Below are 26845 nucleotides of genomic sequence, written 5' to 3' on the forward strand. Positions count from 1 at the left end.
CTCTGGATAATGCAGGACATGGACAATAAATTTAGCACTTTTATTACATGAACTTCTTCAGAAACAACTCAACTTACCCTACTAGCGATTTTTAAGAAATTTCAGTTTTTTGTCCTAGAAACATATAATGAAACAGGAATCAATATGATGCGCATTTTGATTACAGTGAGGAACTTGGTAAAGTGAAGGATGTAATGCATGAGTTGGATACACGCATTAAAGGGCTTGTTTTCAACTTTCACCAGCTATATAGTGGTATAAGGGCTAAAGCAGATAGGCAGCGAGCCTATTTCAAGGAAACAGTCCAAGTTAAAAAGAGGCATTCTAGCATACAATAATCACAATGCAATGCATATGGTTTGAAAGAGAGAAATGTGATGATAGACAATTTAAATGGGGTTACAACAGAAGCTGTGCAGCAGAATAACAACAATATAGATGGGACTTGTACTGACAATAGTAGTACCCCTAAAGAAACGGGACAAAACCAACACTGTTCCCAACAGTATTAGTTGGAATTGAGTAGAGGGAAATAACAATATGGCTGGTGTGGGTAGTTATGCTCAAGTGGTTTCATCTTCTGTATGTATAACAATGGTCCTTTTATAGTGGACAAAATGGGGAACAAATGGACACTGAAATGGTTGCATATGACCCAAAACAAGGGCAAAGGGAGGGGAAAAAGTAGAAAGAAATGGTAACTGACAAATCAATACAGATTTATGGACATGAAATTTTAAATTTGTCTGTTTTGTCCAATGACATATCTGTTTTAAAAAAAGGTTTTTCATTTATTCCTAACTGTTCTATGAATATAGCGGATGTTACTATTGATTTTAGGTTGCTACTATTGATTTTAGGTTGCATCTTAGAAAGCTTAATTTGAATTACGTTATGCATGACATCATGGAAAGTGGTAGTTTCACATCTAATTTAAGATCTAACAAGCCCAAAAAGCTAAGTACATTCAATCCACCACTACATGCGACTCTATAGGTATTTCAGGATCTATGTGAATCTGAGTTCAAGAAAATAAATTATAAGCCTGAGATTTTGAATTTGAACAAGGATGAACACCAGGCTTTAATTTCTTTAAGTAGAAATTAGGAGCTCATAATAATGAGGGCAGATAAAGGTGGAAAAACTGTGGTTATGAATACCACAGACTATACAAACTCTATAGCATCTATGTTACAAGACAACACGTACAGGAAAGTAGAAATGAAGGATGTTATGAAAAGTTATATAAGGTTGGACACCATTTTGACATGTTTTGCCAAAGTGAAATTGACAATTACTGTTACAGCTATTTACAAGTAGATCATCCAAAAATGGCTGTATTTTTTGGCATACCTAAAGTACAAAACAACAGTTACAATCCACCATTCAGGCCCATTATTTCTGTATGGAGATCTAAAACAGAGAATCTCTGTATGGTTAGATTATATTCTCAATCCAGTAGTGCAGAAATCTAATTATCTACGGGACTCCTGACACTTATTGGAGATTCTGAATAATTTCAAAGTGCCACAAGGACAAATCTATTTTGCTACTTTGGATGGAAAATCATTATATACATCTATAGATCAGGAAGTAGGAATAGAATATTTGAGAGAATATTTGACACACAACACTAATTTTGGAAATACTAGGGTCAACACCATATGCTCATTAATGGATTTAATTTTGGACAACAACTTTTTTAGATTTAATGACCAGTTGTTCAAGCAAACATCGGGAGTGGCGATGGGAGCCAGGTTGCCCCAGCATTTGCTTCACCCTCGTAATAAAACCGCACCAACCGTGGGTAAATCTTAATATACCACACCAACGTCGTTGGTTATTGCCTAAAGCATTTATCTCCTAAAAGTGCTCTTAAAATAAACTTTGGGTGCATACTTTTCTTAAATAAAATATTTTTCTTACAATCGTGTCAGCTTTACATTTAAGAATCTAACAGCATTACATGACAGACACTGAAAATTCAAAATCAGTCATACTACATAAATATTGCACAAATTGATGCAATATATTAGTATTACTTTCCAGACAAAAATATATCTTCCACAAAATGAAAATAACCAAGAACATAAGCAAAAAATCATTACCATGTAGCACAATCTTCCCATGCAACTAAAACCAAAATTAGTATAGCTGTTAGAACAAACAGTGCCCATAGTAACTCCTTTAATGTGAGAAAGGGTACCATCCATAAAACATAATTTTCTAGAACTATCTAAAAGGAGACATACAACACATTCATTTGAAATAATTCTTACAATACACCGAATGATCTACACCAAACATAAATCGGTATTATCATGGAAGAGAGACTGGACAGCTAGAGTAACAAAAACAAAGATCAGATGGATTATTTTTTCATACCAATCATATAGAGATGTAATAATGATCAACATCCTTTAAAACCCAGGAAAAATAATTCACAATTGAACATGGCTGTTTCTCAATATAAACAGAAATGTGTTCCATCACTCATCCAGACCCAGACATTATGGGTCTCAAAGTGGGGGGGGGGGTCACAGACAGATTGTCCATATATACTACGAATAACAGAAAACAAAGAAATACTCAAACAAGTCCAATGTTAACAGATTAGTCATAAGATCAGAAACCCAAAAACCATTTTCACATCAGAACAATATTATTGACGTCACATCTATGTATTTTCTTATATGTTGTTGTATCATCTTGACAACTTTATTTTATGAACATAGAAACATCTATCCATTATTACAATCCCTCCACCCTTATCTGCAGCTTTAATCTCCATTTCATTGCTCATGTGAAGCATATTTAAAATGCCAAATTCACTGCACATGAAAAAATTATAAAATGTCTCAGCTTACCTTGCCGTTTGCAATTAATATACAATTCACTTTTACGTTTTCAAAAAAAGCATTAACTACAGGATGACTTTTTAGGCTTAAAAGTAATTGGTTTCTTAATAACAGATGTAGAAGGAGTTCTTACACATGGTTTTAAGAGCTGTATTCCTAGTGAAGTGTCAAAGATCAGTAATCATATAAACATCACTTTTTCTTGATGATATAAAATACTGTCCTTTGCTGAGAACACACACAATCAGCTGTGAGAAACTGTACAGATGTTGACTACTCCAACTTGTTTATCTTCACCATACTACATGTCTGAACTTGCTAGCTCCCAAATCTAGCAACCCCTCAAGGTTTCCTTTCCCTGATGGACGAACGTTGCCTCCATGATCTCATCTTCACTGTCTCTCGGATGGGAGAAAAATCTACCATAGGAGCAAATTGTGACTGCGCATCACTTGCTGGTGTAGACTGTGAATCAGGCTGCTCAGCCACCTCAGTGTTACTTATACATGACACGATCAACTGTCCAGAACGTGAATGAGAGGGCCATGAAAAAAAACTTAATTATTCTTAAAATCTGTCACAACCCTTTGCAACCTACATTATTTAGAAACATTGAAACATTGCTAAAAGACAACAAACTTTTCTAAGGTCTCTTATTTAAGCCAAGAGAGAAACATTCATTGACCCTGGTGTCATGGTCTAACAACCTGATATCTGCAATCAGTTCACCCTCAATCTGTTAACAACTGTTTGTTAGCTTCATGTAGAACCGGTAAGTTGGAGAGGACATTCCTGCCATTCCTTGTAAGCATTTTAATAAGCTGGAGAAAAATGGGAAATAAACATGCATCAATAAGCATCAAAGGCTAAACAATGCCAATGACGTTTCTCATATTTCATCAACTTTCGCTCAAACTTAACCAGCATGTCCAAAACCAGTTACTTGAATTCTATAAGTAAACCAGGTCTGACAAAGTTTTATTTTTAAACCAGTACTGGCTAGTAGAAAATTGAGGCATTGACTTCTTTAGTTAATGATGGGGTGTGATTTCATTTCATTATTATCTATTGGCCAAGTGTTATTTAGATGGAATTTTTAACCAGTTTTATTAACTTAAAGCTTCTGTGACGTGATAGCACTTATGTATGAGACAATGTTATTAAAGTTCTCTCTCCTACGAGTTATGAATGTGAATGTTGTTTTAACGTTTTCTAAAATAAGGAAATGTAATTACACAGCTAGTGAATAAAACTGCCAACATTTCAAAACACACAATTAAGGGCAAAATCAAGTTCCTCTCCTCTTCCACCGCAAACTACGGAAAAGTTGTAAAGGAAACACCTAAGGTTAGACCCTAGTGACAAGATGGGAAACTAAGCAATATACTACTTTCTTGTGGTTTCTGCCTGAACGTCTTGGTTTCCCCTTCAGTGGCCACACAAGTAAAAAGCCAGTATGCTTGCATATCAGCAGCCTCCACATGCCACTCAGAGGACAAGTGAGGCGAGGCAGGAAGGCTATACTGACCTAGCCTGATTATGGTAGAAAAAATAGATCTTTAAATCAGTAAGATGTGTGATAAAAATGTATAGTCAGTTTAGGCCACAGTCACTCACTGTATACACTCATTCTTTGTGTGTACTGATTTTACAAGACTGTTAGAGCTCTGCACTTAATGTATTCAAGGTAACTACAGTTTAAGATGTCACACACAGCCTAATTAAACAAATAGCAATTGCAAATTAAGTATTTATAGAATTAATTTTTCATTTAGCATAAATGGCTTCTTTGGGCTGTCACCCTGTAAAATGAAGGGTGATTTGTGAATGGTGCCTTGTAAAAAGTGGCAAACAGCATGATGTGTAGGCAGAGAGTAAAAAATACTGGATGAATTTTATCAGCTGCAGCAAACTATTCCTAGGGCTGACACTGAGAAATACTACATGTGTTTTATGAAATCCAACCAAGCATACAATCAATATTAATTTTTTTTTTTGAGGCATGATGGTACTTATGCCAGCTCACTGCAAAGTAACACAAAATATAGAAGTTCAAATGTAGCAAGCCAAAAAATTGAGTTTTTACCAAACTGAGAATTCAGGTTGGCAAAGAATGCAAAAGTACAGTTGTGTAAAAAATCTTAACAGAATGGTAGATGTCCTTGCCTTCACTGAGATTCTCTGCAGTGGAAGCCTGATGTCTGGACAGTCTACCAAAGACTCATGTTGTTTAAAGGTACACCGAACGTCACCCAAACGCTCCTTGTGTAGCAAAGGGCATAAAGGTGACGTTCAGGTCTACCACAGTCAGAACAGATAGCCCCAGAAGGAAGACCAGTCTAAGGAGCCAAAAGGTAATCTGTATATTCAGGAAGGCAAAGGACTAGGGGGAGGGAGGGAGTGAATACTGCAGCAGTGAAGGCAAGGACATCTACCATTATGGTAAGATTTTACACAGCTGTACTATGTCCTTACATTTACTACTGTGATATTCATAACGTATAGAAGAGTGCCAGAACTCAAGAAACTAGGGAGGGTGAAGGAGCAGATGAGGCCCCTAAAAAGCCAAGAACAGCACTAGCAAAACCATCCTTGGTTCTAGACATGCCATCCAACTTTTAGTGCTTGGTAAAGGTATGCACAAGTCCAGGTAGCTGCTTCAATAGAATTACCATCTAAGCCCTTGAAAAAAAAAGCACCAGAAGAAGCCACAGATCTAGTAGAATGAGCCTTGACTGAACAGGGATGGATCTTGCCATAAAGAGTGTATCAAAAAGAAATCCAAGAAGAAATAGCTTCCTTGGATACTGCAAGTCCTAAAGATCTAGGATGAACAGAAACAAATAACTGATCAGATTTTCTAATAGCCTTAGTCTTATCCAAATAAACCCTTGAGTTGCCTATGCACATCCAAAGTATGCAGCACCCTCTCACTGTCAGTTTGTGGAGAGGGGGAAAAGTAAGCAGATTAACAGACTGATTAAGTGATAGCTCATTAACCACCTTAGGCATAAAATAAAGGTTAGTGTGCAAGGACACACTTTCCTCATGAAAGAAAGGAGGACAAGCCATAAGGACCTGTAACTCAGACACCAGTCTGGCAGAAGTAAGAGCTAACACAAGAACAGTCTTCCAGATATAAAGTTGCAAGGAAACTGAAGAGAGACTGAGCCAACTTTTCCAAAACAAAATTAAGATCCCAGGGAGGAGAAACAGGCTTCCTGGGAGGTCTAATATTAAGGAAGCCTTTAAGAAATTGTTTCACCTCACATCTAGAAGCTGAAGGAGGAGAAAAGGGGAGATGAGCAGAGATAGCCGATAAGTCTATCTTAATTGAAGAATAGGCCAAATCAGCATTGAGCAACTTAAACAAAACAAATGAGAGAACTAAAGGAACATCCACAGTAAGTAGGTCTAGGTTACGACAGATACCAAATAGAAAACTTCCATTTGGATAAATAGGATTTCCTAGTACTAGTTTTCCTGGCCTCCTGCAGGACTTGCATGTTCTCAAAAAAAAAAAAAAAAAAGGTGTCTATGAGGAATCAAAATCCTATCGCCCACAGTGTCAGTTGAAGTGTGGACAGGTGGGCATGGATGAGAGAGAACTTGTCTTGTGACAGTAGATCCACCCTAGGAGTTAACTTATGATGATTGCCCCCTGGCTAAATGCAGAAGAGGGCACCAGTGCTGTCATGGCCAAAGTCACCAACAAGATTTTGAGAGCATCCTGCTGAATTTTAAACAGGACTTTCAGAATGAGAGGGACTTTCAGAATGAGAGGAAGGGGAGGGAATGCATAAATATCCTCCTTCCAGGAAAATGAGAGGGCATCTACCTTCCACACCAGAGGACCTGGAACTCTGGCACAAAACAGAGGAAGCTGTCTGTTCAGAGGGGAGGCAAAAAGAACTACTTGAGGAGTACCCAATTGGTGAATAACTTCTAGAAACACATCCCTATGAAGCATCCATTACTGGGACTGACTTAAGGACCTGCTCAGAGCATCTTCCACAATGTTCTGACTGGAAGGGATATAAACTACCTGAAGAGTCACTTGATACTGGACATCAAGATCCCATATCAGAAGTGCCAACTGGCAAAGAAGATAAGATCTCATTCCTCCCTGTTTGATGTACCACATCACTGTGGTACCATCTGTGAACACCTTGAGGCACCCTGGAGAGAAGAGGATAAAAGGCCTGAAGAGCAAGCAGAAGAGCTCTCCGCTGTTTGACACTGTTTCTTCTGCTGATGAGACCACACTCACTGAACTTTTAGGGAGCCAAATGTCACCTCCAACCCATGTCTGAAGCATCTGTGAATAATTCCTGAGAGGGAAGATGGGATGAAAAGGAATCCCTGGATTCAGAGACAACTGCTGAATACACCAGTGAAGTTTCTGTCTGAGATAAGGAAGAAGAGGAACTACAAAGTCTAGAAGATGTGCATGTTGAAGCCATACTGACTTCCGACCCAATTAAACTTACTTGTGTGAAGTTTGACCAGAGAAAGCATCAGAATGGTGGATGCCATGAAACCCAGAACCCTCAGAAACTCCCTGGCAGTAATGAAGGCCAGAGGAAGAAGAGTGTGAAAGAAAGAAATGAGAGTTAGGCCTTTGTTGGGGGAAGGGAAGTCAGCACTGGCACTGCCTGAAGTCTACAATTCAGAAAATCTTGATCCTGAGATGGAGTCAGAGAAGACTTTTTGAAATTTAGTGTGAGCCCCTCACTCTGAAGGGAAACAGCAAAATTACGACTTTGCAAAAGGGTCTCTGGAGAAGACACCAGAGTCAACAGGTCATTCAAGTAAGGAAATATTTGGAATCCTTGAAGCCTGCAAAAAGCAATCTACAAGAGCAAGACACCTTGGGGCAGTAGAAAGGGCAAAAGGAGAGAAATGAAAATGATAGAAAGCAACAGAGAAATGAAAAAACTTTCTGAAGAGGATGGATCGGAATATGGAGATAAGCATCTTTGAAATCCAGAGACTCCACATAGGCCTGAGGGAGCAACAGAAAAAATAGAATCTGAAGGGACAACATCAGAAAGGAAGGCACTTTTAGAAAAGTGTTTAGATGAGACAGGTCTAGAATAGGTATCCAAATGAGAGCAAATGGGTAATAGAAACAGTCTGGAGTACAACCATTTCCCCCCCTTTGGGACACGGGCACCTCTTGAATAGTACTCTTAATCAAGAGATTTTGAAGAACCTTTGGGAAAAAGGGAAGTTGTTCCGGAGGAGGCTGAGGAATGCCCACCATAAAAGGAGGATAGGATTTCCACACCATGAAGTACTCCCGACAAATGATTGACAGCACCCAAGAATCCTGAATGATCTGAAGCCAAACAGGAAGAGAAAGAGGAATGTGCCTAGAAGGAATAGAGTCATACAACACCTGGTTTGTCTGGAAAGCAAGGTTTCGGAGTCCCTGAAAACTGAGGATCCTTAGCAGAAGGAGCCCATTTGCCACTCTTCTTACCTTTAGTAGAAGGCCGAGATTGCCTATGAACAAAGGCAGGCTTAGCAGGGTAGTTTATCTGAAATTTAGGCACAGGAGAAACAAATACATGCTTAAGCTCCTGTAAGGCCTTAACCTTATCCTGAAGGGACTTAAAACAGCAGCAGCTTCTCTAAACAAAGGCTTAGAATCCAGAGTGGCATCCATCAACTTAGCCTTAATATCATCAGGAAGAGGTTGAAGCCTAAGCCAAGAATACCTCCTCACCACTGAGCCAAAAACAGAAGCCCTAGAACTGGCATCTGCCGCATCATAACTACATTTAATAGAAAGACAAATTACTTGAGAGAAAGTTCCAAGCAAGGAAAGAATTAGAAGTTATGTCCTTACCATAACGTTCCATGTGGAGTGTTCATCTCTCCTTTGTTCTTACACCTGGGTTCGGAGCCGATCCTCGGCTCCGTGTCGGCCGCTTGCAAGCTCTGCATCGAGAAGAAGCTCGAGATCAACCTAACTCCCACAATCCCCCTCTGCCTTTACCTCAGATCTAGTTTGCAAGCAAACCAGAAGTCAGAGAGAGAACACATTCATGCAAAACAAAATAACTGCAAGAACACTTATACATACATAGATATATAGATAGATATATATATATATAGATATATATATATAGATATATATATATAGATATATATATATAGATATATATATATAGATATATATATATAGATATATATATATAGATATATATATATAGATATATATATATAGATATATATATATAGATATATATATAGATATATATATATAGATATATATATATATATATATATATATACATATATATATATATATAGATATATATAGATATATATACATACATACATACATACATATACACAACTGCAAAATGCAGAAGCAGAATAACCAAACCAGGCACCAAACTGTACGTTCTTCCTGAGGGTGGGAATGTAAGAACAAAGGCGAGATGAACACTCCACATGGAACGTTATGGTAAGGACATAACTTCTAAATGTGAGAGTATTCGATCTCGCCGTTTGTTCTTACACCTGGGTAGCATCCCTAGCTCCATGTTCCTGAGGAACTCACGGGAGAACGTTCTTGAGCACAGTGGAACCAAAGGTTGCCCTGTCCCTAGAAACCCTGTCTACCTTGTAATGAGAAATGAATGTATGTGGTTTAGACCAAGTGGCAGCTGCACAAATAGTGTCTAATGGTAAGCGAGCTGCATGAGCCAGGGATGTAGAAACTGATCTTGTAGAGTGCCCCTTGGGTTTGACAGGTAAAGTTTGTTCTGAGGAATCATAAACGAATGTAATGCAATCAGTTAGCCATTTGGAAAGGGTTCGTTTAGTAACTGCTACACCTTTCCTGCGATCAGCAAAAGCTACAAAAAGTTGATCAGATTTCCTGTGATCCTTTGTTCTATCCAAGTAAAATCTAAGTTGTCTATGAACATCCAACTTGTGTAACATATACTCCAACTTATTAGAGTTATTTTTGAAAAAGGTAGGCAGTTCAATGGATTGATTAATGTTATTAATAGAGCAAACTTTGGGGAGAAAGGATGGGTTAGTGCGAAGAGATACTCTGTCAGAGTGAAAGATCAGATAAGGGTGTTTAATGGAAAGAGCCTGAAGCTCAGACACTCGCCTAGCGGATGTAATGGCTACCAAAAAGAGGGTCTTCCACGACAAATACTTTAATGGACAAGAGGAGGCTGGCTCAAATGGAGGTAACAATAAAAGATTTAGATTCCAAGGAGATGTAGGAGTTCTAACTGGTGGTCTAATATGGAAAGATCCTTTTAAAAAGGCCTTACAAAGTCTGTGAGCCATAATAGGTGCCCCACATTCTTCCACATGAAAGTTGGAAATGGCAGCCAATTGCACTCTTAACGTGGCTGGAGAAGCTCCTTGGTGGAACAATTCTGTTAAAAACTCCAAGATCTTGTTTAAAGGAGCTATAACAGGGTCCAAATGCTGTGTATTTGCCCAGAACACAAAACGCTTCCATTTACTAGTGTAGGTCTTTGTAGTGGAAGCTTTATGAGAAGCCACTAGTATATTCTGAACTGCAGGTGAGAGAAGATCAGACCTGGCTAAGTAGGAGGAGCAGCCAAGCTGCTAGATGGAGTGACAAGAGCGAGGGGTGGGGAGCCCCTGACGCGTGGGTCAGTAGATCTGGTTCTGGGTCCAGGATCCCCGAATGCGATGTGCCAGAAGAAAGGGAAACCAAATTTGACGAGGCCAGAATGGGGCAATGAGGATAATCGTCCTTTGCAGGTTGTTGGCTTTCTGCAGAAACTTTGCAATCAGGGGAAAGGGAGGAAAAGCGTACAGGAGACCCGGGGGCCAATCGTGAACCAGCGCGTCCCTGGGGACTTCCCCTGGAGGGGGTAATAGGGCAAAGTAGCTCCTGCATTTAGCGTTCATTGGAGACGCAAAAAGATCGCAGGAAGGCTGGCCCCACTTGCGAAAAATTTTCTTCGCAACTGACTGTTTGAGGGACCACTCGTGAGGCAACAGGATTGCTCTGCTCAGCCTGTCGGCTATGACATTGGATGACCTCGGGATATGCGTTGCGATCAGAAAGCGACCCGTGGACTCTGCCCATTGCCAGATTCTCATGGCCTCTCTGCATAGCTGATAAGACTTGGTTCCCCCTTGTTTGTTTATGTACCAGACTACGGACATGTTGTCCGTCTGAACTGCAATAGTCCCTAGAGGAAGAAGGGGAGCAAAGTGTTGCAACGCTAGAAACACTGCCCTCAACTCTAGAACATTGATGTGCAGATTGTACTCTAAATTGGTCCATTCGCCTTGGACTGTCTGTCCCTGAAAGATGCCCCCCCACCCTATCAGGGAAGCGTCCGTGGTCACCGTAGCTGTCGGCGTGGGTAGCACAAATGGTCTTCTGCTGGAAAGGTTGCAAGTTTGAAGCCACCAAACTAGGTGTGATTTGCATGTGTTTGTGATCAGAATTTCGTGTGTCAGAGGTTGTTGGAACGACCATTGTGCAAACAGTAGCCATTGCAGAACTCTCATGTGCAGTCTTCCCAAAGGTATCGCAATGAGGGAAGCTGCCATGAGACCCAAAACCTTCAGAACCAGTTTTGCTGGGGATTTTCTGGATGACAGAAAAAGAGATATGTGGCTTTGTAGTGAGGCTATCCTTTCTGGAGGAAGCCTTAGAATTAAATGATGCGTATCCAATTCTGCTCCTATGAATGAGATATGCTGTGATGGCTGTAGTGAAGATTTTTGAAATTTACGGAAATTCGAGGTGAACACAAAGCTGTAGTGTGTAATCCCTGGCCTGAATCAGTTGGCTGGGTGGTGGCAGAAAGGAGCCAGTCGTCCAGATACGGAAACACCTGGAATCCCAGGCGTCTCAGGTGAGACGCCACCACTGCCATGCATTTGGTGAAAACCCTGGGGACTGAGGTCAGACCAAAGGGCAGGGCTCGAAACTGAATGTGGCTGGCTCCCAGCCGGAAGCGCAAGTGATCCCTGGACGCCCTGGCCATTTTGATGTGCTAGTATGCGTCCTTCAGATCTATTGAGCACATCCAGTCGTCCTTCTGTAAAAATGGAAGGATCGATTGAAGCGTGACCATTCGGAACTTTTTTCTTGACGAAGGTATTGAGGTTGCTTAGGTCCAGAATCGGCCTCCAGTCCCGTCTTCTTTGGAACTAAAAAGAACCTTGAGTAAGTTCCGAATCCTCTTTGGTCCGCTGGGACTGGTTGGAGGACTCTTTTCTCTAGCAGCTTTGAAATTTCTATAGCTGCCGGGTCTCGCAGATGGGGCGGCACATCTGGGAGTCTTCTCTTCTGAATGGGGGGCAATAGGAAGGGTATTCTGTAGCCTCTGGTAACAACGCTTTTACCCAGTTGTCTGATGTAAGATTTTGCCAGGCCTGAGGGTATAAAGCTAAGCGACCCCGACTGCCTCCAGAGCAGGACAGTCGGGCCTCCTCTCAGGAGTGCTGGAAAGGTTTTCCAGGGGTATCCCTGTCACCTTGGTTTTGCGGACCCCTCTGCCGCCAGGGCGGCGTCTTCCACCTCTGCCCCTCCTCTGCCTCTAGAGGGGCATCACCCTGTGTGCCTGGGAAAGATCCTTGGGGTTTTGAAAACACATTTTTCCACCACGTTGCCCTTTGGGGTACGGTCTGGATGGGGTGGAAAAACGGACTCCGACAGCAGACAGAGTCTTTCCCTCCTGCTCACACTGGGTAAGGGTCTCCTTTACTTTGGGGCCAAAGAGAGTGGCACCATCAAATGGGGCGTTAGTAAAGGAAGACTTGAAGGCTTCCGCAAATGAACATAAGCGCATCCAGGATTGCCTACGAAGAGCAATCGCTGAAGCTGCTGCCCTACTCGATCCTTCGGCTGCGTATGAGATCAGCCTCATGGACGAGTTTACAATGGATGTAAGGGTATTGAGATGTGCTGTAACTTTTTCTGAAACAGCAGCATCTGTAGTACCCTGGAGGATATCTCCCAACTCTTTGATTAGATCCCTCTGTAGCCGTGTGAAGTGGGTCAAATAGTTCAGGGATCGCATAGAAAAAGCCGCTGAACTAAAAATGCGCTTCCCGTACCTGTCCATAGTCCTGGAATCTTTGTTAGGCGGATGGACAGATGAGGAAGATTCCGACATCTCCTTTTTCGTGGCCGCTGCCACCACCATAGCGTCCACTGGCACTCCCTTCGTTAGATAAGCCTTATCCTGAGGGGCAGTAATATACTTGTTAGGCTTTCTAGGGACTGGCTCCACCATGTCAGGCGTCTCCCATGCCCTTCGAGCAATCAGCTCCATCAATTCATCGAAGGGCGGAGTGACCCAGGAAAAGGAAGGGCGAGCACCGAATGCCTTCAGCAAGACTGACTCATCCTCAAAAGGCGGGAGGGATTGCCAATCACCTCTCTGCTTTAGGATCTTCAGGATGTCAGAAAAAGAGACATCCTCTGAGGGTGACTTTGGGGACCCTTCTGACTCATCCAAGTCAGTGTCCGATGTCAATGATTCTTGTGGAGAATATAAGTGTCTCCTCTTACACAGTCTTTTCCTAGGGACTTCTTCAGGGGGGAGCATCCGAAGAAGCCTCTGAGGAAGAGGGGGCACCCTCCAGGGGTGGCTGAGACACAGGTGCTCGACGCTTAGATGTAGCCGTGGGTGCAGAGGAGGATAACGGTCCTTTATGGGGAGGAGAAACTGTTTCTGCTGATGTGGTTGTCTGGGTAGACAACACCTTCCTCATGAGGTCGAAGGCCCCCGGGTCCCGAGTCGAGGTATCTCCCGGTTCCGAGGAAATGGGAAGAATCCCCGAGACAGGCACCGAAGGCATCGACCCCGAGGACGGAGCAGAGTTGATCCGAGCCGAGGCCCCGAGAGGGAGAGTCGGAACAGACACATCGGTCAGACTCTCGGTCCCGGAACCAAGGATGGATCTTCGGCTCCGAGACTCCGGTACCGGATCCGACGGAGTCGAGGTGAACGGAGCCGACCGAGAGAAGGACGGTTCTGGCCCCGAGGGCTCCACAATCAGTAGATCAGCCTCTTCCGGCTCCGAAGACTGGACAGGTCTCGGAGGAGGAACAGATGGAGATAAGGGAAGGCCTTCGAGTCTCGACACCAACTGAGAGGAGACCGAGATGAGTTTGGATAAGGCCGTATTCTCCATTAACTTCTGCACCACGCGGTCTACATCGGTGTCGGAAAGTGGTCTGGAAGAGCGCGTCGAAGGAATCGAAGACGGAGCCGACCTCAACAGTGTCGGGGAGGGAGCTCCGTCACCGGTTCCAAGACTCGAGGCTCGGAAACTGATAACAGTTGAACACTCTGCCCCGAAGTCTGTGGAACCGGTGATCTAACTTTAACTGAAGAGCTCGGAGCCGATGACCTGGGCTCAGACGTCTTCGATTCCTTCGAGGATTTGGATGCCTGGTCTGAAGCATCCAGAACCTCTTGAAAGGTAGGTCTTAAAAGACCCCTATCCATAAGTTTCCTGCGCCTATCTGTCATGACCCTTCCACTGAAAGAATGACAAATTGAACAGTCTTCTTGCAGATGGAGAGGGCCAAGACAGTAGACGCAGGAACTATGGTTATCAGTCACTGACATCTTTTACCCACATTGGCAACGCTTAAAACCTGACTTAGCTTTCTCAGACATCTTAGAAAAGCTAACAAAGATAAGGTTAGTAGAATGTCAAGTCCAATAGGTATGTCTAATCCGGTGATTTAGTCAAATCCAGTAAAATGTCAATCCGGTAGTCAATCCAGTAAAGGTGGGGTTAGGCCCAGAGGGAAAACTCTAATAAAGTTTAAATAACTTTATATGGAACCGAGGATTCCTCGAAACACTATAACACACACACACACACACACACACACACACACACACACACACACACACACAGTCACTTAGATAACTTTTTAGAAAAAGAAATTCTTAAGAAATACAAGAAAAAACATATAAATCTTAGCTTAAGGTTGCTCGAGCTCATCAAACTGATGCGAACGCTGCAGCGGCAAACTAGATCTGAGGTAAAGGCAGAGGGGGATTGTGGGAGTTAGGTTGATCTCGAGCTTCTTCTCGATGCAGAGCTTGCAAGCGGCCGACACGGAGCCGAGGATCGGCTCCGAACCCAGGTGTAAGAACAAACGGCGAGATCGAACACTCTCACATCAGAAGTTTTACCCTCAGAGTCTGGAAAATCAAAAATAAGCTGACAGGCCTGAGAAAGAATAGCCAACACATACCTAAGATTATGGGTCTGATAATTAATGGTCCTAAAACTAGGGTAGCAGAAGTGTAAACCTTATCCAGTCTTTCCATAGCTCTACTGTCTTTGTCAGATAGCAATAACTTGGGAGAGTAAAGCAAATGAGACTATCAGAGGCTACAGACACTACAGAGGGGTTAGCTGCAGGACATTTACATACAAAAAATAATCTTCAGGCACTCTTATCAAACCAGTCAGGTTTCTTGGGAGCAGCAGGCATGAGAGGCATTGAAAAAAGCATCCAGCAAAGCAGGAGGAATGGCTGCAAGCTTAGCAGATTCCAACTGCAGCAACTCATAGCACGTCTTACGGATATCAGAGACCTGAGCACAATCCCATTTAAAAAAAAATCCAACATCCTAGAGTGTGTATCCCCAAAGGAAATTTCCTCAAAAGGAACATCAGGACTAATAGATTCCTCCTCCTCTGGCCCATAGTCCAAAGGAGAAGGAATATGAGTAGAATAAGTCAGGGATTCATCATTAGAATAGGATTCCTCTTCAGAAGAATCTTGTTCTCTAGACTTTTAGGGGAGTAGAGGACAAAGGCAGAGCAGGAACCGAAACCCCTTGAGGAGGCTTTAAGGATATTAAAGCAGTAAATAATCCCTGAATAAAGGCCTGCCAGTCACTGTGGATCCCTAGCAGCAGAAGAAATATGTTTTAAGTTTTTGTTTCTTTTATAAGGGAATGTCCCCTCCAAAAAATTTGAAGGCTCAGAGGACAACAATCAAGGACCATAGTAGGAACTTCTTGCTAACTAAAAATGGAGAACTCCCCAGGGCCCCCTCGGGGAAATAAAATCAACCATGCTTCCTCCTGGACGTCAGAGATGGATGCTTGCAAAGCCTCTTCAGACATGCTGCCAGCTGGATCCTCATCGGCCTCCAACACGATCGTGGCAGAAAAATCCAACACAGCTGGGCAAGCCTCCAGGTTTGCAACGACTTTGGGAGAAACACATGGTAGAGGCTGAACAGTGGAAGATTCTGATTATACCTTTTTCACTTTCTTCCCCAACAGATGACCTTCAGGGTAGGAGTTTCCTTCCAATGTATCTTCAGTGAGAAGCTTAAGACAATGGTTATCAAGATAAAGGAAAGGGGAAAAAAAGTCTACTGCAAAGGGTTTTTGGGATGAATGCCTAACAAACTGAACAAGATGTATGATCATGAGAAGTTCCTAGACAAAAAGACACTTATCGTAGCAGGTTTAATGGGGAATTTGTCTCCCACACTGGCATTTACCATTCCTGGATAACATTAACTCCAAGGAGCACAAAATAAGACAAGAGAAAACAAACCCCAAAAGGGCACTTATCTGCAACTGCAAAGAAGTCATCAAATAGGCCTAGGTAGTCACTCGAGAATGAAAATGATTTCAACTGGCAGAAAATGGATGCAGGTAAACAGACCAACAGTAAAAAGATACATTCGGACTGGTGGCAAAGAAGTTCCCACTTTGGTAGGCCTGAACAACACCTTTATGCCCTACACTATGCAAGGAGCATTTGGGTAACATTCAGCATACCTTTAAAGCAACAGGACTCTTTGGTTGACTGGCCAGACATTGGGCTTCCATGGCAAGGAAATCCCATATGTTAATACTGCAGCAGTGAATATAAGCACATCAAGCTTGTCTGTTTTGCAGATATTCATCACTTTTTTTTTTTTTTTTTTTTTATAAAGCAACATATAAAAAGCAATCCGTTTTGTGCCTTTTACAATACCCTCAAACTTTTTTTACCCCACTGCCATATGTTGGGGTTCATGCATTTTAAGGACAAGCATTTCTCTACAATTACAATCCATAAGAATATATAGCCATACTCATGGGTGACCTGTACATAAATATTTAGGAAAGTATGTCCATACTGACTTAACGAATAGAAAGTCATGTCCACTTTGAAAGCACACAAAAGCAAATGTAAAATGTAAATAAAAATATATGTTCAATTTTCAAAGGTGTTTCATGTCACAGAAAATACCAATTAAAAAATTTATCTGAAAATTGAATTAATAAAAATCAAGCCTCAGACTGTGTACCTTGGAGTTCCTTTCCAAGACTGCAGACTTTATCTGCCAACCCAAAGATGAGAAGTTGCAGTTCATATCTTGCTTCAAGCAGTGGGAGCTTGTAAAGATTGAAGGTTAACTTCTTTGCATCATCGCCAATTGTCAGGGTGCTCCTGCTGTCCTGGAAACTCAGGCTGACAGCTTTGTGCTCAAATGCTTCTCTGATAATGGAAGGAAAAAATATAAAAGTTTTAATATAGTTTTGGAATGCAGTATGTTGCTTTAAGCCAAACCTTTACACTAGATGTGAACAGGGTAACAGAATTAAAATCATACATCAAACGTTCAGCCTGCTAATTTTTTCATGTCTTTGAAACCTACATGCACGCACACCCTCTCTGTCATTTTACGTTGCTAAGGCAAGATCAGTGTACTTTGCTTAAAAGGCACCATTTTATGGCAAGACAGGCCAAGAATATTCCAATAGTTCCAGGTTTGCATATACCTGTACCCCTTGGTATACCTAAGCCCTTATTCCCACATCAGTGGCATCAATCTGCACAACAAACCACATGAAAAAAGGAATGATTAAGGTGTGCTATGCACATAAAGAATTTTTCAAAAACAAAAATGCAATCTCATCCTCATCTAACCTACACGATGTCTCTTGGCTTAAGGGGGCAAGCGATGGTGGAGAAGTGAGGGATGAACCTCCTGCAATAATATGCTGGCCACAGAAAAGTCCTTGCCTGCTTTTTTGTTTGAGGTTTTAACCAATTTTGTATATAGCATTCATCTTCAACACCTGATGCTTCACAAGTCTACAAATTATCATTTAACACAAATACCTACACTCCTCCATACAGATGGTATATTTAAGGAATGGACATCAAACCTGCTACCTGGAAGAATGCAAGTCCTTCCTGTACCTTAAGTCAGGCTTCCCAGACTTTGTTGTAGATTATCACATTACCAAAATATAACTTTAAAACCCCATACTCTCTGTGCACTTCTGCTCATCAGTCTTTCCTTGAAATGTGGTCAGGATCATATGTAAGCCAAAAGGCAACAGTTTATTCAAGAATACAGCATCATGGGTATAAAAAATCTCTTTTCTTAGCAGATTTCTTCATTGAAGATCTGCAAATAAGCTTTTGTCATGTCCAAGGATTCTATAGGATCAACCCATTCCTTTCTTCTCGTTTCTCCTGGTTTTGCAACTATGTTAGGTTGTTTGTGGGATAACAGAGGAAACTTCATTGTTTTACAAATTCTTTCACCTCTTTTTGCCATGTTTTCTCCTCCCCCTTGTCTCAATTTCTTTTTAACTTACTGGACCACTAAGTCCCTGCAAGACAGATGACAGCCAAGACACACCTTTACTTAAGCAACAATCAGCAAGTTTATTACTTTTAGCATTAACCCTTAAGTCACATAACAGACATTTAGGGTCAGTTGTGCAACAGATCTCTTCAAGAATGTCACTCTCTCACAAGTGCTACAGCCCCCCTCAAGACTGTCCTCTACCCTCAGAGGCCAGCAGTCCTGTGTGGTCTCTGGTCCCACCAGGGTATTTACAATGGGACTGTATGTCACAGGCATGGTTCCACTTCCTTCTCCTTAAGATATTCAAGCCAGCAATGGCAAGTCACTCCTCCCTTCTCACTGTCAGATAAGCAGGCGCCCAAATCCACTGATCAAACTTGGGTCGCCCAAGTTATGAATCAGGCCTTTATTCCTCTATGCCAATAGAACTGGTTTCTCTCACCTCATGTTCACTATCTGTACCGCTGGCTTACACTGCAAAACCTGTGTACAGTCTGTATTTTGAGAAGCTAACAGAATGTCATATCTTGCCTTTCCACTGTTTCAATATACTGACATGATAAATCTGTTTGGGTTTTGTTTTATTTACCAGTTTGAAATTATAGTTTGCATTCTAAACTTCATTTATTTCATGTGGCCTTAATCTGTGGAAATAAAAATTAGTACTTTGTTATCAAAAAGTACACTCACATTAGCAATCTTACTGCAGCTGTGTTTCTAAGCTAGTTACATGTGCTTCCTCACTTTACGCACATCTTCCATTCTTTCCTATATTTTAGTAATACTTTCAACAACTGGAAAAAGGTTTCCTGCTGCTCCCATGTTTCTTTTGCTTTGCCAAGACCAGTAAACCCCTAGAATGTCTGCTATAGAGTAATTCACACAGGGTGAACCCAGTTGGTGACTGAAGTAAATATCAGACAAGCATCAGACAGGGAAGTAATGACTTCCATGTCTTCCAGTCCTTAATCACCTTCCACAAAATGTTCCTCAGTGTCTCATATTTTATTAAATGCTTAACACACCATCCAGTTTGGGGTGCTGTACTGAGTTTCTGAACAGCTTCATTTGTAACAACTGACAAAGCTAAGTTAAGGACCTTAGACACAAAAGGGAGTCCTGATCTGTTAAATTTATATCCACATCTTGCTAAATATAAGCATCTGCACTTTTGTAATAAGATAAGCAGAAATTAAATTCAAAAGCACAACCTCAAGGTAATGAGCATTATGGTCTACAACTATAAAAAAAATATACAGATGCCATCCTTCCAAGATGGCTGCACACTGATACATCTTAATTTCAGCTCTCCCAGTGTGAAAAGGAAACAGAGAAATAAGGGCCAGTGATATTGTCAGCTCAAGTAAAATTCATTTACTGGCTGGTAAGTACACGGCCTGGATGCCAGCAAAAGGACATTTTGAGAACCTGATATCAACCAGAAAAGAAGACACTGACTGGGAAGAATCCACTACCTGTTCAGCAAAAAGTATTTCAAGTTCAGCTTTGGTACAAGAGATGGCTTCCAGTAATTTATGAGAAAAAATAAAGACATGTACTCCATGGTGAGTAAAATAAATGAAACATTTAAGGATTGTATCAACTCAAATAATAAAAAGCTAGAAAAATACAGGATAATTTTAGCAATTCATCTGAATAGCTAAACTGCAAAAATCAGAAGATGAAATGAAGGTTTGGCCGAGTAGATAACTTCTCAAAAGAGCAGTTTCAAAAAAATGGTCAAGTAGGGAGTTGGAGCATACAGAGAAAACCTGAGATTTTCTGCTGTACTGGAGAAACTGAAAGTAACAAACTGTATTAAATTTTATGAACGCACAAATAAACTAGACTGGTACTCCATAGCAGAATTTGTTAATTGAAAAGGCACATTGTATATCTACTCCAAACCTGCCCATGAGAAAGCTGCCAAGACCTACATTAGTAAAGATGCAATCATACCAGCAGACAGAGGTGATCCCGATACAAATGTGGCATAAGGGAAAAGTATTAAGAATTTAGTTTGTGAAAAATTATTCACTGTACATCAGGCAGAAAAATAGCAAATTTATCCCGGTAATCAGGGAATGTCAAGAGTCAAGCTGCTGTATCAAGTGGTCTTCAGAATATTTTTTCCTGTTGAATCAAATACATTTTTGGATGCAAAACAGGCTAAGGGGGAAACAAGTTTATCTAAGAAAAGTGATCCAGCAAACCGAAGGGGACTGCACATTTCATTCTGCTGACAACGCTCATAGGGAGAGTCAGTGAAATCGTTTCCAATATTCCAAAAGAAAATGTTTTGAGACACAGAAAAAAAAGAAAGGAATCGACTAAGAATCAAGAAGTACCTTGGATATGAACCAGAGTCTGATGGTGGGAGATGAAGACCAGCAACATTGAAATTGGTGAATAAATGGGCGACTATAAAGCATCCATCACATTTGTGAAATATAGCTTTGTATGAAAAAGTCAGAGAAAGATCAGGCTTTTTCTGGCTTTGTTAAACTTGTGGGTGGACTGTACAACATATACCACACTTTAGGTCATTAATGTTTTTGAGGACATTAGATGGGGAAAAAAAGCAACTGTAAGTAAAATTGTTTGTTCTTAGTATATGTATAAAACATTTCGTGAAACGAGCATTATATATATGGGAGAGTCTTTTCAGTGACTGTTTAATATCTTGAACACATACAAGTACATTTTAGTTGCAAGAAATATAAGCTTTCTGGTACAACAGAATAAAGGCTGGACAAAAGTTTAATAGTATGCTGTGATCTTGGGCTGCACGAGTGGGGTATAAAAAGTGCATTTTATGTTGAACAGAGATATTTTCTCTTATTTTTGACAAGGGTGGATGTCTAAATAAATGCCCTTGATGTACGCTATGAACAAGTTTTTTTTCTTGTAAGTAGGCTTGAAAAATATGAAAAAAATGCAAACAATTAATGTTGAAAGTTAAGTATTCCTTGCATACAGAAATGCAAAATATAAAAGGTGCAATGGCAAGTAGTTCAGTGAAAAAAAGTATGACATTATGGGAAGTGAATAAAAAATAGCCTCCCTAACAGCTTTAATAGTTTATGCATTATTGTATTAAATACATTAATTTAGTTTTAAAGATGGCCAAAGCACATTTTTTCAGACAAAGAGTCAATGTTTTTTTGAAGAAAACAAGTTGTTTTGTACATGTGGCTGGGGAGCAGATAAGAAAAGAACAGACAGCAATAAGTGTAAGTGAAACACAATCTGTAGGATATGTTTAGCATAGGTAATCTTACTTTTAGGTTAGGTAATGCTTGTAGGTGTAGCTATCAGTTTGAGGCAATGGTTCCCATCAGAAAGGTGAAACTTCATTTTTTTAAGATGTACATAGTGTTGTGTGTCTGCTCCAAGTTACTAGGGGTTGAGGTGAATATACATTTATTTATTTTTTTTGCTTCGAGTGTTTTCATTAAAACAAAAAGTCTTGAAAATGTGACATAGGATCAAATGGAGATGAGAAAACTCTTAAAAATCAATCAATCTGCCAATCATTTGTGTGTGCAAGTAACACAAAAAGTTGGAAATACACATTTAAAAAACTGTCGTGTAATAGGCGAGAAGGCTAAACTATCCATGTTGTCTTGGACTATAAATGGCCTTGTAGGTATAGACAAAAAAGAAAGTGTACTATATTAAGAAATTCACAGTGCAAATAGCAATGCTGCAGGAGACATATCCGGAAAGAAATGTACATGTGAATTTCACAAAGAAAAGATTTCATGGATATTCAGCAGAATATCAGGGACAAAGAAAAAAGGAATAATCATAGAAATTGCTAGAGGGGCTCCAACAGTGACAAAAGAGGGAAAAAAAAGACAATGGTAGATTTGTGGTAGTAAGAGACTATTCGCAAAGAAGGAGATTACTCTGGCATGTATTTATATTCCACCAAAAATTGCTATTACGGAGCTTAAGGAAATCTGGGGAGAAATCAACTTTCATCAAGGAATATTACTGGCAGGTGGAGACGGAAACTTGATTTACAATAGTGAGGATGTATCAAGGGTACCTAGAAGGAAAACATAACAAAAGATGGTAGAATGAAGAAATTTTTGAAAATATTAGTCATTGAAAATGTCAATTCAGTAGCAAGATCTAGGACAGAATTTACATATTCCCCAAGGTATAATAACTGGGATAGACTACATAGAAATTATATTTCGCAGGAACGTGCATTTATTTGAAAGCTTTGAGACATACCCAACAACTATTTTAGATCACGCATCAATAAAAACAAAGATAAAAATACAGGGTAATGGAAAAAAAAAACGAGGTACTAGCATTTTCCTCACCTACCCATTAAAAAGAAAGGAATTTAAGGAAAGAATAGTAGAAATTATCAGGGCATTATTAGGGAAGATATTCTTCAGAAGTTATAGCTAGTGAGCGAGAAAAAGAAAACTGAGTTTAAAAACTGGGTACAAATAACAGAAAGCTATACAGTTAAGAAGTAATGGAAATTACTTAGATGAAGTGACAAAGGTTAAAGTACTGCAGAATAAGGGGAATCTCACAAAATAAGAGGAAGCATAAATGCTGAATGCTAGATAGAAAATAAGGGAGTATCTGCATAATATGGATAATTTTAGAAATACTGCTGTTTAGCAACATTTTTTTGAGAACTCCAGAGCACAAAAACATTTAACACAACTTAGGCAACTTCGGCAACAGAAAGTGGAAAGGGTGGTCACCAAACTTAGGAAGTCTATAAGCATAACCAGAGATCCTGTAGAGATATTAGAGATACTCTGGAAATTTTATAAAAAAATTGTATAAAGCAGAGAAATGTGGAAATCAATAAAGAACACAAATGGAAATTTATGGAAGACAATTATGCTAAGGTGAGAAGAAGATCAGGCTCAACAACCAACAGTTAAGATAGACGGAGAGGAGATAAAATAAAATGGTGACGTATAATCAATCTTCATGAAGAGTCTCCAGGAAGGGATGGCATCTGTGGAAGTCTGTAGTGAAAATGTTAAGTTACAAAGATCTGCAAGATTTTGTTTAACACAGGAGGGTTAAGCAGAGACATCTTGGAAGAATGCTGTGGTGGCTGTATTATCCACAGATGGTAATGACACATCAGACCCAGCTTCTTATAGACCCATTTTAATTGTAAACCATGATTATAAAATGTTTAGGTCTGTACTAGCTAAAAGAATGGCAAAGGCATTTCCAAATGTAATGGATATGGATGAATGTGTTTTATTGATGGAAGGCATACAGTTCACAACATTAATAGAACAATGGTGATCCAGAGGGAAGCAGAAGGTAACAAGACACCATTGTCAGTGGTTCTTGATGCAGACAAAGCATTTGGAGTAAGGTGGGACTTAATGAGTAGGGCAATGGAAGCAACTGCATTCCCCTGACACAGTAATAAGGTTAATCAGGAGGATCTATGTAGGATCACTGACAAGAATTAAAGTGGGTGGGTTCCTCTCTGACAAGTTGCATTTAAACAGAAGAACCAAGCAGGAGTGTTCGTTTTCCCCTTTATTGGCTTTTTATTTACAGCCACTGGAAAAGACAATGAGAGACTCAGAAATGCAAGGATATCAATTGTTATGATAATTAAGAAAAGGCCCCTTGATTTGCAGATATTATTTTGTAGCTGATCAATCCAAAGAAGACTATCTCATTGTTGTGGAACACCAAGATAGTTCAGAGACTTTTTGGGATATAAAATTAATGAAGATAAAACAATGGAATGTCCACAGAGGTTACTCACTAAAAGAATACAGGGCATAAATAAATGTCCTATGCAGACTGCCTCAAGGCCCTAACAATATTTTCCATCTCCTATAGGCTGTTGAGGGGAGATCTAAGTCTGGCATACAAGGCATTGTTGGACTCCACTCTGACACACCTCCTGCATAACCACAAAACAAAACAGCACCAAAATTACCCATTCTGAAAAAACTGCCCGTGATAAAAACAGGAGCTGTTTGAGAGAAAGGTATGTACTCCAGAGTCTACTGCTTTTCTGGAATAGGCTTTCCATCCATGTGAAGCACAGTTCCTCCCCAACCCAATTCAAGTGCAACTTGGGCAATTAGATGAGGAACGGGCAATTCAGCCCTGGTTTGGCACCCATGTCTCTAATGGACACAGGCAGCCTGTAAATGGTTCACCTCCCAAGCTCCTGCTTACACTCAACAAGGGTAACAGAACCTGTCAGAGATTGGAGATGAAAAGCTGGGCTTAAAAAAGGCTATAGTGATCATTAACCTAGTGCACACCTATGATACTATAAAAGGCTAGAGCCATAAATTATGTGCCTACACATGAAGTGGTTCAGTAATATCCATAATTATGGGGTCACGCTAAGAAGAATTTAAGAAAATAGATTAAAAGGGATTGTTATGGTAGCCAAGGATATATGGGAAAAAGATGAGAATATAAAAACTGAGAAACTGGAAGCTCATTTATGGATATGTATAGTAGCATACAAGCTATTAAAATATTTTTACGCCCATTAGTTTTATATATGGGCAGTCATATTTTTATCACCCAGAGGAGAAGCTGTGGACAATGATTAAAGAGTTTAAGGAATTTATCTGGGATGGGAGGAGGGCAAGAGTTAAGTGCTACTAGTTTATCCTTCCAATAGAAGGACTTGGTTTAGGATTATCAAGTGTGAAGGGATATTTTACAGCTATACATTTAAAGCTTATATACATAATACAAACAAAAGATTATAATTCAAAATGGAAATAGATTATGATGAAGCGGGGAGGGGGGTTGTTGTCAAGAAAGAAATAAATAGAATGGGATTCTGGATGCAGATTCTTAAGAAAAAACACCATACAGATCATTAAAAAGTATCAGAACGTATTCCAAGAACTAATTTAAATACAAGAATGGAAAAAGGAGATTTTGCTGATAGGAGTGGTTGCAAGTAGAGGTACAGAAAAAAAACAGCAAGAGGTGAATGGAATTTACTGGAGAAAACTAGCAAAGGAACCAAGGTACTGAAGCAAATAGCTAGAGAGAGGGAAAGGTAAAATAGTGGAACGACACCAAGAAGACATTTGGCTAATGGCTGCCCTCCATACCAGTGATTGATAAAGGTACAGGCAAACACAAAGGGAGAGGGGAATCTTATATGAAAGACCTGCTCTAGTAGAATTTTTAGTTGAATCTAGAACAGAAGCTGAAGTTATAAAATGGATAATTAGTACAGCATAAAAAATGTTGCATTGTAACTCTCAGAAACAATCACAGGAGGTTAGAAAAGATTAGAAAGAAGAGAGACTAGAAAAGCAATTTAAAAAGAGAACAACGGAAGGGCATATGTATGGCTCCCAATTATTCAACAAAGTCCAGAAGGTTTAGGATATTTGTTTGGAAATGTCTGCAAAGGTATCTTTACACCCAAAGTAGATTACAAATAATTTTCCCTCAGGCAGACAGCAAACATTTCAGATGTGATGGAGATGAATGAGGTAACTGGGAACGTGTTTTAGAAGTGCAAGGAGTTGGCAGTTTAAAAAGTCCCCTACAAGTGCTCTGTCGGAAATACTGGATCATCAAATGGCTGTGATTCTTCTGAGCTGGGACATGGTTTCGGAATTGTCTAGCCATAGTAACGGCTTATTAGGTTTATTCTGCTGGTTGCCATAAAAGCAATTACTAAAATATTGTAATCAAACTATAAAACAACTGCATCTGAAGTACTGGATATTATAACAGATAAAAGAAATGGAGATAGATCCATAGATTTATAGAAAGAAAAATGGAAATTGTGGAAACAATATATGTAGAATGTTGAGGAGGAGTGAGGTTTAAGGAAAGATAGGAATTCAGCAATTTGTGTAATGCTGAAATGGTGATGGTTACAAAGAAAATATGTTCTGTATAATGTATGCCAGTGAAAAAAAAAGTTAAAGCAATTTGTTTTCTTTTCTGTTAATGTTTGCTTGCCTGTGCCTTAAGTGATATAAAAAAAAAAAATAGTGATGCCCGCCTTTTGTCTCTACTAATATCCTATGAAATCCAGCACCATCCTATGAAATAGAATGCTAGTTACTGGAAAGGGTGGGAAGGAGCAGCCTTCTAAAAATCAGGACAAGTAACAATTTTTTTTCTAAGACAGAAAAAATTCCAGGCCAACAGAATCTTTGTAGAACTCACTATTTTTGGCTCATTCATCCTTAGTGGACCTCATAAAACATGGCTATGATCCACGTTAAGTACGGTCATTTGGGGGCCTTGAGGCAGCAACAGTTTAGTTGCAATTCCACTTTATTAACAAGGAAATTAGTTTACTAAAATAATTAATAATAATTGGTCTGGCTGTTGCCCTGCACCTCGTTTCTGG

At 40.1% G+C, this 26845-nt stretch overlaps 1 protein-coding gene across 1 annotated transcript in view; it reads right to left on the reverse strand.

Moving 5' to 3' along the window:
* Positions 1-26845, reverse strand: part of PAXX (PAXX non-homologous end joining factor) — a 244519-nt gene that overhangs the window by 129157 nt on the left and 88517 nt on the right. Inside the window, exon 4 of the mRNA XM_044058857.1 lies at positions 17179-17369. Coding sequence (XP_043914792.1) covers positions 17179-17369 — 191 coding nt within the window. The remainder of the gene's footprint in view (positions 1-17178; positions 17370-26845) is intronic.

Source organism: Protopterus annectens, chromosome 16.part0 (genome assembly GCF_019279795.1).
Source record: "Protopterus annectens isolate FY-2018-M chromosome 16.part0, PAN1.0, whole genome shotgun sequence".
Lineage (NCBI taxonomy): Eukaryota > Metazoa > Chordata > Ceratodontiformes > Protopteridae > Protopterus > Protopterus annectens.